Source organism: Mastomys coucha, unplaced genomic scaffold (genome assembly GCF_008632895.1).
Source record: "Mastomys coucha isolate ucsf_1 unplaced genomic scaffold, UCSF_Mcou_1 pScaffold7, whole genome shotgun sequence".
Classification (NCBI taxonomy): domain Eukaryota; kingdom Metazoa; phylum Chordata; class Mammalia; order Rodentia; family Muridae; genus Mastomys; species Mastomys coucha.
The window spans coordinates 49,647,880-49,665,815 of NW_022196913.1; the positions used below are offsets into that span (position 1 = coordinate 49,647,880).

A 17,936-nucleotide genomic window follows, 5' to 3' on the forward strand; every position below is an offset into this window, starting at 1 on the left:
AAGTCACTAATGAGGGGCTGGAGCAGTGGCTCAACAGTTAAGAGACCATATGTTCTTCTAGAGGTTGTGGGTTCAATTCCCAGCAAGCATATGGTGGCTCACAACCATCTGTGATGGGGTCCAATGCCCTCTTCTGGTGCGTCTGAAGATAGTTACAGTGTACTCACATACATAAAATAAATAAATTTAAAAAAGAGAGAGAGAGAGAGAGAGAGAGAACATCTGTTCTTCCGGAGGACCTGGGTTCAATTTCCAGCATCCACACGGCTGCTTACAACCATCTGTAACTCCAGTCCCGGGGACCCAACACCCTGTGCTATCCTCTACAGTAGACACTCGTGTGAGCAGAACACTTGTATGCAATTCTAGTGTTCACCTATAAAACAAGTAATCTATCTACAGGGACTCCCTTATCAAGTTGTTTCACTATTAACTTGTTTTTCAGTAGTCCAGGGTTTGTATTCTGATCTTAACACACTAATTATGAGCAACAACTACTACTGACTGTCCTAGAGTAAAATGATTACAGTTCAGCTTTTCAATCATTTCACAAGTTTACTAACATCATAACCATGCACTACAATATTTAGAAAGAATTAATACTTTTTTTTGTGGTCAGATGCACTCTGTGTTTTACAGACTGAAAGTCTTAACCAAATGTTGTATGCAATTCAAGTCATGCAACTAAAGCTCTTGGCGTGAGCTTACCTGGGTTTGCTTTTTACTTTTGCATCTCTTGACTTGTCACTTAAAGTCTTCAGCCTGTAGAGTAACAAATATAAAATATACTTTTAACAAGCCAAGCGATTTTCAACCCCATAGGGGCTTTAGCCCACATCCCACCCCCAAAATTACCATGTTCAAAAGAATCAGCAATATTTGCTACAAAAATAATTTGTACATCATTCTAGCTGAGTTTAATTACATGAAGTCCTAGCTGCCCTGGAAGCAATAAAAATCTCCACAGGTAAAAGCCAAGGGGCTATTTTTAAAGCCACTTTCTACCATGTTCACTACCACGCCAATCTCAGAAGGGCATTAAGTTCTCCTAAGATTGGTATACACAGCAGTGTATCCACTCGAGTAGGACTGTGTTACAGGTGAGTTCAGAAGGTGCTGCTACGACAGTCTGCAGAGCATCTGTCGATGTTGGTATCTCGAATACATAGTTCCAAAGTTTTAATTTCTTAAATTTAATATATTGAGTATTCTGACTCCCCCATATAAGACCCCCGTTAAAAAACCCAGCTGATTTGGGATAAAAGGTAAAGAGAGATTATTACAGAGAATAAAAATAAAATGCTGTAAGATTCAGTAAGAGCATCCCCATGCGGTTCCTTAACAACCATCTGTTTCAAAAATTGGTCTTTAACCAAATGTAATGTGTGGAACTTATGTGATCTGGATTTGGGTAAATCAGCTGTAAAAAGGCATTTCTAAGAAGCAAGGGAATCTGATTATGGACTGAGTAACTGATAACATCAATGAATCAGTGCTAATTTGGTTAGTCTTGACTGTGGCAGTACATTTATGTACCACCCGTGTTAGTGAATGCACTGCCCCATGAGGTACAGCAGATCTGTAGGACTGACCGTGACCCTGCAGACTGCTGACTGCAAAGTGAACACAAAGGGTCCATCACTACTCTATTTGTGTGTGTATGTGAAGCTTTCATTAAAAGAATGTTCTTAGCTGGGTGGTGGTGGCACACACCTTTAATTCCAGCACTTGGGAGGCAGAGGCAGGCAGATTTCTGAGTTCGAGGCCACCCTGGTCTACAGAGTGAGTTCCAGGACAGTCAGGACTACTCAGAGAAACCCTGTCTCGAAAATCCAAAAAAAAAAAAAAAAAAAAAAAAAAAAGAATGTTCTTAAGCTAGACATGGAAGTACAAGACCACAACCTCAGCGGTGGGGAAGCTGAGGTAGGATGATTAAATAATGCTCAAGGACAGCCTGAGATCTTGTCTCAAAAAAATATAATAGATCTTATCTCAAAACAATAGAAAGTCTTTAAATAATCTTTTCTCATCATACATTCTCAAAAAATAAAAACAAAAAACCCCGTATCAATATACTAAGATTTAGAATAAAATCCAAGAGGACAAGATGAGGGTTACATCTGTTGGCATTCCTTCTAAGCTTCGCCTAACAGTTACCAGGCCGTGCCCAGGCAGGCCAGGCTGTTTGGCCCCTCCTCTTACTCTCTTACTCTCAATGCCTTTTTTTCTCTCTCTGACCCTTTTCTCCTCCTTTCCCTTTTCCCCTCTCCCCTCTCTCTTCACTTGTTCCTGGCTGGCCTCTCCTCCTCCTCCTCCTCCTGCCCCCCCCCACCTCTCTCTCTCTCTCCTCCGTTCTCAACTCCACTTCCCATGTGCTAACTAAACTCTGTTTTACACTATACCCGTTTTGTGGCTGGTACCTCAGGGGGACGCATGAGCCCACAGAGGCACCCCTCCCACCTCACTATACCTGGCTCTACAAAACATATCCTGATTCTTCTTTTTATAAAACACAACAACCACTATTAATTTCTTTCTTTTTTTACATTCTTTTTTACTTGTCTGTTTTTTAAAGACATGGTCTCACTGTGTATTTATGTCTCTCTGGCTCTCTTGGAACTTACTATGTAGACCAGACTGGCCTCAAACTTACAAAGATCCACATACCTCTGCTGCCTGAGTGCTAGGATTAAAGACATGCACCACCATACCTGGCTCTAATATTCTTATTTTTAGATAGAAAATATGAAATTGAATATATATATATATATATACATACATTTACCCTCTTAAGAAAAAAGACAACTGGTTCCTTTCTAAGAACACTTTTGAGACAGAAGAGCACTGGAAGTAGCCCAGCATCTCCACATGGAGCAACTTATACTTCTAAACAAATTCTGAACTGTAAACCAACAGTCTATTTCATATTCCCCAATGTCATGGACACTGGGAAGAAGACACTTATCCAGGTGAACCCTCAAGTTTCTTCAGATATAAAATACTAGTATTTTATCCAACCATACAGACTTGCCAACAATTAAGTAAAAATTCTAATATGATCTGGGGGCGATCTGAGAAAATTCAGGTCTAACTCAAATGAAGAGTATGATGATTACTTGACAAAAACAAAACTTATCACTATCAAGAAAGTTGAAAAGTAGAGCTGAGACAGCTTGCTTGGCAAAACTCCATCAAGAAACCCTGAGGACCCGAATTCAGATCCCCAGAATCCCATAAAAGCCAGGGCACCATCTGTAATACAGCTCAGAGGCTATCCAGCCTAGTGGAATTGATGAGCCCCAGGCTCAATGATAGACCCTATCTCAAAAAACAAAGCAAGGTAGAAAGTGATTTTGAAAAGCAAACAAATCACTTCTGGCCTTTTGGCTAGGATCAAGTGAAGAGCAAACAAAAAGGCCCAGCATGGCTCTGGTCTCCATAAGCATCCATATGTATTCACACAGACATGGACACACCAAGCACACACACAAAGAGAAGCTACGCATATCACTGAGCCAGGGTCAAACACCATGGAGCTTCCCAATGTGCCAGTTGCTATGAGTGGGTTTCAGACCCTGTTCTCAGCCTTCTTTCCAAACCACACTCTCGGGTGCAAGTGCTGCAAGAGTACTAACACGTGGACTTCTATAAACAAACTAAAGGATACTTTCCAGTCCAAAGCAGTAAACTTCAAATTTGTTAAAACTGCTCAGTAATTTTATTTCAAAAGGCTCCTGACACATTAGTTTGACACTAGCACATTTATTTCTTCAAGTTCTGAAGATGCTAGAATGCAGGGTTCTTACTATAAATGGAAATAATTTCAAAAACTGTAAAAAGAGGAAGAGACTCATGTGGAGCACTACAGTTAACTACAGTGACAATCAGATCTGCTAGCTGGCTCGGCTGCACGGGACGACCGCATGGACAGCATTTCGCTTGTGAGCCCATCAACTCCTACCTTGTCTAAGTCATCAGCTAGTAGCAAAGGGGATGATGGTTGCTTTGAAAAACCTGTAAGTTAGCATCTTTGGTCATAAGATGCAATCATTTAACCACATTCACCTTCTGTCATTCCACCTTTAAATTCTGTTCACAAACCAAAATCAAATGTGTTATATTTTTACATATCTCTCTTATTCTGTGTGTGGCACAAAGAGAAAGAGAGAGAGACAGAGTCAGTCACACACACACACACACACACACACACACACACACAGAGGGGTGACTCTCAAAGAAAAACCATTACACTTAAAAGAGTATATGACCCCTTAAGCTCTGTAGTCTGAGAAATTTACACCAAAGTGGCACATACTCAGAAAAGGAAAATTATGTTCAAGCCACCTTTGCCCTAAGATATCCCAAACACACTGCTTCAGTTCTGACCTGTCTCCTGAGGATATCTTCAGTTTCCAACTGCTTTTTAGATGTCAATCATGAGATCACTGTCAACTCGCCCCTCCCCATTCCCTCAAGTCCTTTCGTATTCCTTTATGTTGGTATCTGCCATCCTGAATGTAGATACAAAACGAACATTCACAATGTCTACATCCTTCATCTCCTTCCCACTGCTGACAGCTCAATCACTGCCTGTCACAGCCTGTACTCTTCTAAGTCTGCCAGACTAACCATCTCCTACCTGGCTCACACTTACCAAGTGTAACTTCTGTTCCCCATCCCTAATGGCAAACACAGAAGCACATGTAGGCCTACCTCTCAATCTGTTAGCACGGCAGCTATGACAGTCTAGATTGTCTACCTACTGCCACTAGGATGGAAGATGTCCTGACTCCCTAGGCTGTCTGCTGTAGCCCCAGTGCCTAAAATAGGGCCTAACACAAAGCACACACAGGACAAATATTTGATAGATTAAACAAAGCATGAAAAACTCTAGATCCTAAACTTCCTTCCCAGCTATTCCTCCTATAAGACCTTCCACTTCTCCAGTACCCTTACTAAAAACTGTAACAGTCCATCCTTATTCTTTAAGGCCCAATGTAGAAGCCTCCAGTGGATGTACCCAAATCAAGGACTTGTTCTGAGCTCACACGGCACAGCACCAGTGTCTCTTCATTCCGTTCATTAGGCTTTGTTTCCATGACTACCAGGGCACAAACTGCTTCTGTAACTTTGGTAGCTGCGTTTCTTCATATACAGTTCTTCGTGTATACTATGCAGACCTGAGCAAATGGCCTCTCATACCTTTCTAAAGCACCCATGACATAAAAAGGGAATGCTGTACATATATGCATGCGGGTGCACACTCACACATATATACATGCGGGTACATACTCACACATAAAACAAATGAATTTAAAAAATAAAAATTAAAGTGGGATACAAAAGAGGAAGGCACCTGGTACTAACTATTGTCTCTACATATACGGGTACATGAACCTGCACACACATACACATACACATACACACTACGTATATAGAGGGAGGCAGGGAGGGTGGGTCGATCAGCTAAGGGAATAACTTAGTGACAGACTGCCTGTCTACCACAGGTCCTGGGTTCCATTCTCAGAAATAAGGAGTTGAAATCCTACAAAAGTCAACATCACAAGTAAATCTTTGCCTACAGACGACACTATAAATTAAATCCTTAGATACTCTTCTTTGGGCAATTTAAACCTATGGAAGAGGAGAAAAGAACAAAGATATTGAACAAGAGAATGGGGGCAGTGGTGCCTTTGGAAGCAAGGCACACAGGAAGCACAAGCAGGTAGTGTAAGCCATAAACCTTTGGGGAATCTGTGTCCCAGTCCCCAAAGGGCTTTACACCCTAATACCTATGCCTTTGTTCATAACTGCTCAAAAGTTAAAAAGGAAAAACAAACAAAAGCCATCAGAGTATGTACGCTCAGTGATTTCCCAGAGCCAATCCCATCTCTCAAGAAGAGAACAGAGGGATTGGAGAGGTGGCTCAGCTGATAAAGCACTGCGACGGCTCTTCCAGAGGTCCTGAGTTCAGTTCCACCATGTGTAATGAGGTCGGATGCCCTCTTCTGGTGTGTCTGAAGACACCTATAGTGTACTCGTATACATATAATGAATAAATAAATCTTTAAAAACAAACAAGGCAGAAAGAAAAAACCAAACAAACAAGGCATGGTCAACACTTTTTTTTTTTTTTTAAAGAGCCTATTCTACAGGAAATCCCTAGAATGGCTCCTAGAACACCAAATCAAATAAAAACAGAACTCAGGAAAAAGATCACGAGACCCAGAGCCAACGTCCTCCAGTACCAAGGCTTTTGGGCTTAGGGGGTAAGAGCATGATATAATCATAACACTTGGTTGGTGCTGGTGCTGGTACCATGGAAAAAAGTTTAAGAGGAAAGGCCACAAGGAATGCAGGATGGTACTCAGTAGTAAAGCACTTGCCTAGCATGTGTGAGGTGCTGGGTTCTATTCCCGGCACTGAAAAAAAAAAAAAAAGAAAAGAGGCTAGAAACCTAAGGACAACCGAGTCCTCCAGACTATCTATAATCTCTATCTAGTCTATAACAATTATGATTGTACACTGCATTTCCCATTACGTCTGAACGGAATGAAGATACTGTGGTCTCTTATAGCTAAAATTCCTTCCCTTGGGGAGACACCTTTTTCCCTGCCCCTAGGGTCCCAATGACAAACCAAGACACAATATCTACAAAGTTCACTTTGGGGAACCAATGAGTTTATTGAGCTTCCTTACAGAGCACAGGTGAGGTGTGTGGGTGTATCTCCCCAACAGACCTCTACCCTGGAGAGTTGAGAACTCCCCCTGAAGTGGCAGGGATGGAGCTCTACTCTAGTCACCCCCCTCTGGAGGCTGAGCATAAACACATCAGCAATGACAACAGGCAGCTGGATATTCAGGTGAGGAGGGTCCTACAGTCAGTCAGCCAGCTGGGATCACTCTTCTGCACTTGGGAAGATGAATTCTACAAGATGACAGTTTCAGAGGAGAGTTGTGGAGGCCGTCAGATGGACATGGTTTAGTTACATTCTCTTAGGAGAACAACAAAACAGTCCTATTTTGGGGAAGAGGGGTAGAGAAATGTCTCAGCAGTTAAAAAGACTTGTTCTTCCAAAGGATTCAAGTTTGGTTCCCAGCAACCACACGGCAGCTCACAACTGTCTGTCAGTCCAGTTCCAGGGGATCCCACAGCCTCATCTCTTCTCTGAGGGCACCTACACATACATAATGTACATATACAGAGACACACATATACATGGATAAGAAAAATTAAAAAGGGAATTTGCCTGGAGTTAAGACTCCAGCTACATAAATTTTCAGAAATGGAATGAGCATAAAATCTGAGAGTCACTGTTCCTGCTGGCTCAAACGCTACACACATCAAACTCAGAGCAACTTGAGCACAGGACACTTACAATTGCTTTAGAAGGCAGCTGTTCTGTCTGCGGACCACTTGCTCTACCTGCCAAGGGTCCTGCAGGGACACCAGGTTTGCTCTGATGGCCTTGGGAGGTGACTGCCATGGCTCAACTGAACCTCTCAGCGCCAGTTACAACAGAGACAGGTACTCAACTTCTGTGTTTAGTGTCTTAGCCAAGGCCAAAATGGCCAAGTATGTAAACAGAACAGGTAAGCCCTCAGGCAGGAACACGGGAGGGTTGGAAAGATGGATTTTGTTGTGGTTGTTTTGTTGTTCCCTCAATAAAGAACGTGTAGGAAATGGCGGGCCTCTGCAGGTAGAGCTGCCCTTTCACTGGCAGACACACATAACTTGAAGGCTGTTGTTTCCCTGCCAGGTAACAGGTCGATGGTGAAGAGTCTGCTGACCTGTCAGCTGAGTAACCAGTGGGGAAGGAAGCTGAGACACAGAACAAACTTTCTCAGGATGTTGTCTGAGCTGGCCCCAGGAAAGGACATCGACGATTTCCAAGGGGTCCTAACCACAGCTCCCATCTTCCTTCCCTAACTAAACTCTGAACCTTTTAAGCTATCCAGATCTCTGAAGAAGGTGTGGGGGCTGTACAATCCAGAGTCTACATTCCAATGCAAACATGAAGCCCAGGGATGAGTTCTGAGGCAAATATGTGATTTACACTCCTAGCAACGACCAAAAGGGACTGTGGAGCCATCAAAGAATTCCAGAAGGGTATTCAAGTGGGTTTTAGTTATGGCCACTCTCATGCTACAAGCAGACTATTACAGCAATATACCAAGTTTTTAAAGTTTACATTAAAAAAAGGAAGTTACTTTTCCTAACTTTAAACTTTAAAAAAATGCAAGCATGAAATAAAACTTATCACTGAATAACTCCTTAGGCACCCATAATCAATACTGACAATAACACAAAACTAAAATCATCAGTAATGTTTTATATACATTGGAAGCCTTCAAGTACCTGCCAGTTTGTTACTATTCAACAGGCAAATAGTGTAAGTATGCTTGGCTGTCATTTTTCCCATTAATTATTAAAGTAGCATTATGACAAAGGTGCCCTCACGTTAGAAACACTCTCCAAACACATGACAGGCCAGCAGGGGGGATGGTGGTGGATGCCTGAAATCACAGCAGCTGAAGCAGGAGTATCTTCACCACCAGTTCAAGTCGGATCTGGCTTACAGCGGGAGGCGCTGTCTCAAAACAAAACAAAAAACTTAACAAACCAAGAAGATGGCAGATCCTTTACAATGTGACACTTTTTGTAAAGCAAAAGAAGGAATTAAATACGAAAAACCATACAAACAGAGCTTACTGCCTGTTTAATAGAGCCACTATCTTACAGTAGCGTAAGCAGAACCAAGAGACGGGTAACTCTCAGTCAGCTTAAGTGGTAAAATCCTACACTTTAGGCAGCCTGGTACTCACTAAAGTTCCCAGACTTGGTAGCACATCGGAATCCCGTGACATTCCGGCTTAACCCAAGCTCAGAGAGGCGAGAGCCAGGAGATTGCGAAAGGTTCCCGGGGCGTCCAAAGTTTAGGCAACTCCCGGTGTGAACAGTTCCGCTCCAGTTCTGTCCCTCTGGCCCGGCTTCTCCATCAAGGTGTTAAACCGGGGTAAAGGCAGAGAAGGCCGGAGAAGGGGTGGCCAAGGATCGGGCCGAATGGCCCAATGTCCCGGCAGAAAGAGGCGGGGGAGGCGGGGACCGGGGAGGCGGGGACCGGGTAGGCCCGCGGGCGCCCAGTGCGGAGGACACAGCCTCTCACGTGACCATCCTGGCCGGTCAGGCAGCGCTGACCAGCGAGAGGGCAGGCGGGCATCCCGCCCGCTGCCGCCTGAGTCGCTCGGTGCCGCCGCCGCCGCCGGGACGCTGGGAAGTTCGTTGTCTCCTTGGCGCGCGGACCCGACCCGACGGCAGCCCCGCGCCCCCGCGTGGGGCCCTTTCGGCTGCCCACCGCTTACTCACCCGGAGGTGAAATCCTGCTGCACGCTGAGCAGCCGCTCGCGCAGGGTCTCCAGCATCGCGTCCCCTCCCTCGGGCCTGGAACCGCCGCGCCCTCGGACGCGGTCGGGCGCCTCCGCCCCGCGCGCCCGGCTCTCGCTTCACGCCACAGCCGCCGCGCCTTCCGCGTCCCCGCCCCCTCTGCGCGCCCGGCCCGCGCAGCCGCAGTGCCGCGCTCCCGGGAGGTTCGCGCAGCGCAGCGGGGCGGGCCTTCGCGGTCGCGGTCGCCCTCTCTGCAGACTGGGCGGGAAGCCGGTCTCTCTTTCCAGCTGGAGCCTGACCTCCTCCAAGGTTAAAACTGAAGCTCAAAAGCTTCTCGGAAGGATGATTTCAGCCCCTGCGCCCTTTAGTGAAGGAGTGGCTCTCAAGGGTCGAAAAAGCGCTGCGGGAATCTCTGGTGTCGCTGCGCCTCCTTTAACAACACTGAGTCAAGGATTTGGTACTGGGTGTTCGGGTTTGTCTGTGATGATCACCTGTCTCCAAACCCTTACGTTTCACACTCTAGATCTTTGACCGACCCCATCAAATTTCTGTGTCCTTCATATTTCCATGTTGCCAAAGCCATGTTTCACTTCCTCTGCCCCCTTGTGGGGGATGGAACTCAGTATCTTGGATACCAAGGCTCTCCCACTGAGCCAATCATCCTTATTCTGTGCACCAATCTTTTCTCAACTTTTCAGTTATCCTCAGTGCAGTTGCTCATCTTTTTCTTCTTTCATCCTTTCTGTTCCAAGACTGCGTTCACAGACCCTTCCTTCTCTCTATGCTCTCTCCCAGGTCTAGTCTATCACCATCTATTGTGGGATACGCCTCTATTTTCAGCCTTGCCCCTTTTCCCCTCAAATGTTTCACGGTGTATCCACGGAACATCTCAAGCATCCTTTGTGGCATACTAGGCAAGCACCCTACCACTGAGTGCACATCCCCAGCCCTTCCATGTGGAAAAAGGGGATCAAACACTCCGAGCCTGTTCTACCCAGGAGAGAGGACTACTGGGCTAGGAAGTCAGATATTTAGTCATGCTTTTCTTTTTTTCTTGAGTGCAGAATTCCAAAACGAGGATTCATTTTGCTTCAAGACTGGCTACCAAGGTGACATCCTCTTTCTCATGACTAGATGGTCAAGGTTATAAGACATTCAGCATCCACCAGGTGGTGGTGGCACACGCCTATAATCCCAGCACTTGGGAGGCAGAGGCAGGCAGATTACTGAGTTCAAGGCCAGCCTGGTCTACAGAGTGAGTTCCAGGACAGCCAGGGCTATATGGAGAAACCCTGTCTCGAAAAACAAAACAAAAAACAAAACAGAAAAAAAATGAAGTTTTAAAAAATGAAATTAGACGGTTTGGCAAGATGGCTCAGTGGAGTAGGTAGAGGCACCTTTTGCCAAGCCTGATTCTCCAGGATTCACATGGCAGCAAGAGAAAACAGACTCCTGAATGCTGTCCTCTAACACACACGCACGCATGATAGATGTTTTAAAATGTAATTAAAGAGAAATTGACCACTATTGCACACAAAAGTTCATTGTGGATGAGCAAAGGCATAGAGTAGAAGCATGTGAAATGATATGTTGAAAATGTGAATAGTAATCGCCAGAAAGTAGATGGAATGGCAAATGAGAGACAGCATGAATATTGGAGGCTTTTAGCCTCGTGTTGATACAGGAATTGTTTAAGAGTTCAAGAGTTCATTACCTTAGCGCGTGGAGCGTGCTGGTGATGAGACTTTGTGTTATGAATCACAGCTGCTGAGAAGTCCCCTGTGGCAGCATTCCCAGAACCAACATCAGCATCCCTTGGAAATTTGTTAGAGATGCAACCTCTTAGGGTCCCACCCAAAGCTGCTGAGTCGGAAAATGAGTCATAAGAAATGCCCGCATGATTCCTATCTGTGCCCCATGAGAAAAGCACTTTTCGACATTCACAGAGGAAAAAAAAGGAGTCCTGTTGCAACAAAATGTATAAATATTTGGGTATCATTGAGTTTGAAGATGCCAGACCATCTACCTAAAAGATGTCCATGTTCTAAGAAGCAATGAGTAGCTCTGATCCCTACTGAAGACAAAGCTGGCAAGGTGACTTTGAAAAAGAAAGCCGAGGTAGGGCATACACTAGGGAGGCAGAAAGGGAGAGTCTGCCACGCAGGGCAAAGGCCAAGCTGCAGCTGAAGGATGTGAGAGAAAGGGGTTGGAAAGGGGCAGCAAGGTCTACAGATGACAGTCAGCCGACCCAGAAGGCATGCACTGCCTGGAGTGGCTTCCCAGACTGCAAAGTTGGAAGCACCTAACAGGAACTAGCTGGAAAGAATAGCAGAAGACACCTCACTTCCTTCTATACTCAAACCAAATATCTTCCCATGATGATAGAAGCTAATTAGATACATGGCCTTGTCATCTTGCTCAGATGAAAAAGAAAAGATGTTGTTTCATGCACTAAGGGAAGAAACCATTGTTTCTCTTAATGTGTGTTTGAATCTACAGTACCATAAAATATTCATAAATAATCAAGTAACTGCATTCATCAAAGTATATGGACTTGCATGACTAACGGAGACTACTTCCTCTGATCATACAGGCAAATCATTTTCCCTTCAAAGAAGTGGACCACAGAAATGACATCTTCTGATCTACTCTAGTGTAGAAATGTCTTCACATGGGAGAACTTAATGATATGCCAGAAATACTTGTACTCTGGTTCAAGGCCAGAGGCTGGAGAAAGGGCTCAGTGGCTAAGAGCTCCTGCTTCCTTTGCAGAGGACCCATGTTCACTCCCAATACTGACGTAACAGCTTACAAACTTCTGCATCTCGAGTTCCAAGGGAACTCCAGTTGCAGTGCCTTCTTCTGCAGTGCCTCTGCAGGCACTAGGCATGCATGTAGTGCACACACGAACGTTCAGACAAAATACTCATACACACGAGGGAAAAATAATCTTAAAAATAAACACAGTGAGACCTGTTTTATTTTATAATTTTTTTTAAATAGAATTAGTGGCACGAAAACTTGAGACAATCATTACAGATGGTGAAGTTTCAGCTTTATATGGGACAGGAGGAAAAGCTTTAATAATTAATGATTATTAATGAAAATAACTAATAATTATAATTTCAATTGGGACACATTGTTAACTTGCCTATCCACCAGCTCAAGCCTGAGAGCATTTAATTTAACTGCAACATCTCCAAATTGTGTAAGAGATTCTCTGTGATTTTTGAGATCTAGCTAGGGCTGGGAACCTCTGAGCCTTTCCCTTCTGCAAAGGAGGAAAAGAGTTCTTCAGGCAGCAGCAGCCTTTACCGTAGACTCCATGGCCCTTTTCTGATTTCTGACATCTGTTTATACCTTGGCATGGAAGTCTACACAGAATAAATGTCAAAATACACCGGTTTTACATGGTAGTAAAAGCTCTGTGGAGTATGTGCCATGTCTGGTTCCCTTTCCACCCTAGGGAGTCTAACTACTGTGTACCTGAGACCCTAATGAACCACCAGTCTGGATTTTGATTAGCTTGTCCATGAAGGCCCTTCAGTTCATCTCAATGTTGGAAAATGTGGAGATGATGAAGGAGGAACGGCACCCAAGGAATAGTTTACAACCTTCTACCTCTCTAGTTCCAAGGGATCCAGTGCCTGCTTCTGGGCTCTGCATGCAGGCACTAGGCATGTATGCCATACACACACATACATGCAGGCAAAATACACATAGAACAAAAATAAATCTTTTTTTTTTCCAAGACAGGGTTTCTCTGTGTAGCCCTGGCTGTCCTGGAACTCACTCTGTAGACCAGGCTGGCCTCGAACTCAGAAATCTGCCTGCCTCTGCCTCCCAAGTGCTGGGATTATAGGCGTGTGCCACCACCGCCCGGCACAAAAATAAATCTTAAGAACAAACAAAATAGTGAGACTTATTTTATTTTACATTTTAATTTTTACATTTTAATTTTTTAAAGTAGAATTAATATTCACCTTTACTGAGTCCTTACCCCACCTGGAGGCTGTGGGGGTGGGGTGGGGGTGGGGGAAGGACACCTTGGCTGGAAAAGATGGAGACAGACTCATGCTCTGCCTAGTGACTGCCTACTACCTGCTAAAAGCCCAGCAAGGCATGGATCCTCAGCGCTTTCTGTAGTATTATATATGATACACACACACACACACACACACACACACACACACACACACGCATAAAATGCTCAGGCTCTAAATATATATAATATATAGACATATACATAATTATGTGCAGGCTCTACCTATGCTAGGCACTAGATGCTATAGATACAGTGACAGCATTACTAATGTCACTTATCGTTATTATATTGTGGTGAGAGCCTTATTTACTGAGAACTCACTTGTGCCAGGCAAAATTATATGTATATGTCCCGTTTCACAATTGGGAAAGTAAATCATACTGCAGTCCGTTTAAGCTTCTACTCTAGGGCAGAGGAGATGCCCACAAGGGAATTCTCATTGACAATATAGTGGTCCCCAAGACCTTGGCCTTGCTTTAGAAGAATAACCAAAGGGGGCCAGTTCTTGGGGCTTACCTTATCAGTTTAAACCCAGAGACCCCAGTGTGACTTCTGGAAGGTGCTATGGTTGGCATGGTTAGATATGAACTTCTGCCTTACTGTCACAGAGCCAGCACCTAGGAAATGACGCCTGATGATGTGAAAACTGAAGCCGCAGAGCGAACCAAGGTAGGTCATCCAGGACACCACTGTACACAGACTGCAAGACCTTTGGAAGGAGATGAAGAAAAGAGCCCCGAGCAGAGGGGGAGTGGCCCAGCGGTGACTATGTCACGCCCCTCCCAGGAACTCTATCTCCTGAAAAGGAGAAGAGAGCTATTTGCTTCTGGCTAGCAAGCAAGGAGTTTCCCATTTTGAAGTTGAATCTGAGGCATGGGTGGGTTAGAGGGGAGCCCTGAATAAGAAAACGAACAAAGAAAGATTTGCCCATCCGATTGGTCAAACTTGACTGTCTAACTTCTCCTTTAGTACCAGACAGCCGTTCACCCCAGGATCTTTACCAGTCTGGCTTTTGCAAACTTAGAGGTCATTGCAGGAAGACACCCAGCATGTTGGGTCACTTTTATGGCATCCAACATAGGACTGTATTAGTTTTCAGTTTCAATAAGATTCTGGACAAAAGCAACAGATGGAAGAAAGGAAAGGGAGGGAGGGATGGAGGAAGGGAGTGACAGAGGAAAAGAAAGAAAGAAGGAAAGAGAGAAAGAAAGGAAGGAAGGAAGAAAGGTGGAATCTATTTTAGCTTATCCGTTTAAGGAGACAGTCCATCGTGGTAGGAATGTCATGGGGATTGGACACAAAGGCAGGAGCTTGAGTCGGGTCACTTTGCATCTTCAGTCAGGATGGATGCTGGTGCTCAGTTTGCTGTCTCATTTTTATGCAATCCAGGCCCCCAGCCCATGGAATGGTCCTGCCCACAGTTCAGGTGGCTCTTCCTACCTCCATTAACCTAATCTGAATAACTCGGAGAAGGCTTGTCTTCTAGATAATTCTAGATCCTAGAATAAATCTAATTCTAGATTGCCTTGACAATATAACCCATCATGAGACCAAGGTCTCAGACACAGCTCACCAGTGTCACAGCCACCATAGAAGTGTCCTTCCCATAGCAGCCATCTTCATGAAAACAGTCCCACTGGTATAAAGCATTCCAGATAGGTCCAGATGATCGTACTAGATTAACAGACTAAGGAGATCCACAGAGGACCCCAAGTTGGTGGAAGGGAATGGAGAGAGTGTGAGATAAGACAGATAAGATTCGAACAGGTCACCTAAACCCACAGTATAATGTAAATTCTATTAGGAAAGAGCCACTTAGAGCCCAAATGAAGTCCCTAGTAATGAGGGTGAGAAATGCATATGTACATGAAGAAAGGTCCAAGTCACCAATGATGACCTCACTGGGAGCACAAGCCAATCGTAGCATGGATCTACCAATTTCAGAACAAAACAGCTAGCAACTGTGACAGTTTTTACTGCATGTTTTGACTGCAGCCAAGAGAAAATCAGACAATCTCACACTTTTTTCAAAAAATGTATTAAGGAAGAAGAGTTGTGCTTAGGAGGGAAGAAAGTCACTGGTGAAGATGAACAGGAGAATAACTTGAGTGACAATTCTATACCACGTCCCCAGGCTGTTGAAGCAGGATTTACTGGTATCTTGCAGTTTTGCCACGAGGGATAGGTAAGTCAGAACCATCGCACTGTTCCCACTTCCCTTTGCCTGTGCTGCTGTGAGAGACAGCCTGGGAAACACAGGTTACAGTGACTTTTTCCTCCTCTAGAAATGCCTTGTCACTGGGTGTGGTGCACATTGAATTCTGGTGCAGGAGGCAGAGGCAATCTGTCTTCTGTGATGTGAGTTCAAGGGCAGCTTGCTCTACACAGGACAGTGCAGGACAGGACAGGCAAGGCTTCACAGTGCCTGTGTCAAAAAGAGAGAGAGAGAGAGAGAGAGAGAGAGAGAGAGAGAGAGAGAGAGAGAGAGAGAGAGAGAGAGAAAGGAGGGAGAAAGAAAAAGGAAGAAAGGAAGGAAGGAGAAGGGAAGGAAAGAAAAAGGAATAAAGGGAGAAAGAAAGAAAGAAGGAAAGGAAGAAAGAAAGGAGGAAGGAAGCAAAGAAATAAGTTTTGTCTTCTTGGAAAAAAACGTATCTCGTCCTTTTAATATAGAACAGCCATATAAAATTTTTATAATACCTCATGAAGTTTCACTATTGTGGCTCTAAATGAAACCTAAGAGCTGGGTCCATGGGCCAAATGCTCTGCTATCCTGCCTCTCTCTTCCCTGTTATTTCTTAATGCTTTTTTTCCTGACATTGTAGATTGCAGACAGGTGCATTTTGCATAAACATCATGATGTATTTTGAGTAGGAAGAGAATTTATACTCTTTCACATCCATAATTAAAGGTAACCTCTGATGTGAAAGCTCAAATGATTTACCCTAAAGATAGCTAAGCGCTGAATAGGAGCGGAGGCAAAGATTAGTGTCGACTATGGTTTCATGTATCACAAAGCCAAATGCCAAAGACTTCTGTTTGCTCGGCCTAGCTTTGCCCTCTCCTACACTGCAGGGTCTGCATCTGTCAGGAAGAGGCTTTTCCTAATCAACACTAACCCTTATTAATTTACATGAGGCAGGAAACCCTCAGTGGAGAATTAATTACCCTTAACAATGTTTTTCTTTAAAAATTGGCTGATTTTCTTTGGGAAATATGACATGATATGATTTTGTAGAGAGATATTATTTTTGGAAACAAAACCAAATACTAATTATAGGCTTACTGCCAACAAACCCAATGCAACCTGCTGCATCTACTTCTTGTGGAAATGTTTCAATGATTCAGGCTAAATATATCCTGGTAAATGAAACCTTAAGTTCCCATGATTAAAATAGCTCTTCAAAGCCTTTTCTCTCTCTTTTGCAAAATTGAAACAAACATGCATATTATTTAAGGAAATATAAAGAACTGCATTGCAGTAAAGTGCCCTGCCAAGACATTCAGTAGATATTATAATTTAGATGTTGTTAAGGTAACTAGTATGGGTATTAAAAGATTTTAATAAGGGCTGGAGAGACAGCTCAACAGCTAAGGGCACTTGCTTCCCCTCCAGAGGACCAGAGCTCTACTCTCAATACACACGGACATCCACTCATAATCACCTGTGATTCCGAGAGACACTATGCCCTCTCAGGTGCTTCTACACATGTACTGTACACACACACACACACACACACACACACACACACATACACACTAAATCTTTTAAAAATGTATCATCACATGTGGAGATTTCAATTCTATTTCTATCAGTAAAGTAATTTATTTCCAGGTTGGCATGAAGGGCATGGTTCTTAGGGGAGAACTTTAGTTTATCAGTTCATTTTGGCACTGGTAGAGGCAGGATGGAGACTCAGCCTGTCTTAGGGTTTTAGAACTGTGAGCAGATACCATGATCAAGGCAACACTTATAAAGGACAACATTTAATTGGGTCTGGCTTACAGGTTCTGAGGTTCAGTCCATTATCATCAAGGTGGGAACATGGCAGCATCCAGGCAGGCATGGTGGAGGAGAAGCTGAGAGTTCTACATCTTCATCTAAAAGTCAATAGAAGAAGAATAGTTCCCTCATGGCTAGGAGGAGGGTCTTAAAGTCCATGCCCACAGTGACACACTTCCTCCAACAAGGCCAGACCTCCTAATAGTGCCACTCCCTGGGCTAAGCGTATTCAAACCACCACACAGCCCATGATGCTCCCTCAAGAGCACAAGGCGTTCTTTTCAGAGACTGCAGATTAATGCCTGATCCTTTGCTGTAGAAATAAGCTTAGGACAAGCCAGTATGAGGTAGATTTGACATTTATTAAAAAGAGAGTTTCAATATAGATTTAAGCAAAGGAGTTAGTAGAGAGGTGTTCGGGGAAGAAAAGAGAGTGAGTTGAGCTGGGCAGTGGTGGCACATGCCCTTAATCCCAGCACTTGGGAGGCAGAGGCAGGCAGATTTCT

The 17,936-nt window shown here is 44.1% G+C and overlaps 1 protein-coding gene across 2 annotated transcripts in view; it reads right to left on the bottom strand.

Moving 5' to 3' along the window:
• Positions 1 to 9,556, bottom strand: part of Dtnbp1 (dystrobrevin binding protein 1) — a 94,352-nt gene extending 84,796 nt beyond the window's left edge. Inside the window, exons 1-2 of one of the 2 annotated variants that reach the window (XM_031359581.1) lie at positions 9,368 to 9,556; positions 709 to 762 (exon numbers count right to left, since the gene is read on the bottom strand). In XM_031359581.1, the coding sequence (XP_031215441.1) occupies positions 709 to 762; positions 9,368 to 9,423 (110 nt within the window). In that variant the 5' untranslated portion in view covers positions 9,424 to 9,556. Of the gene's footprint in view, positions 1 to 708; positions 763 to 8,826; positions 9,327 to 9,367 lie in introns of those variants that run through there. The other variant, XM_031359582.1, reaches the window with a different exon arrangement.
• Between the last annotated feature and the right edge of the window lie 8,380 nt (positions 9,557 to 17,936).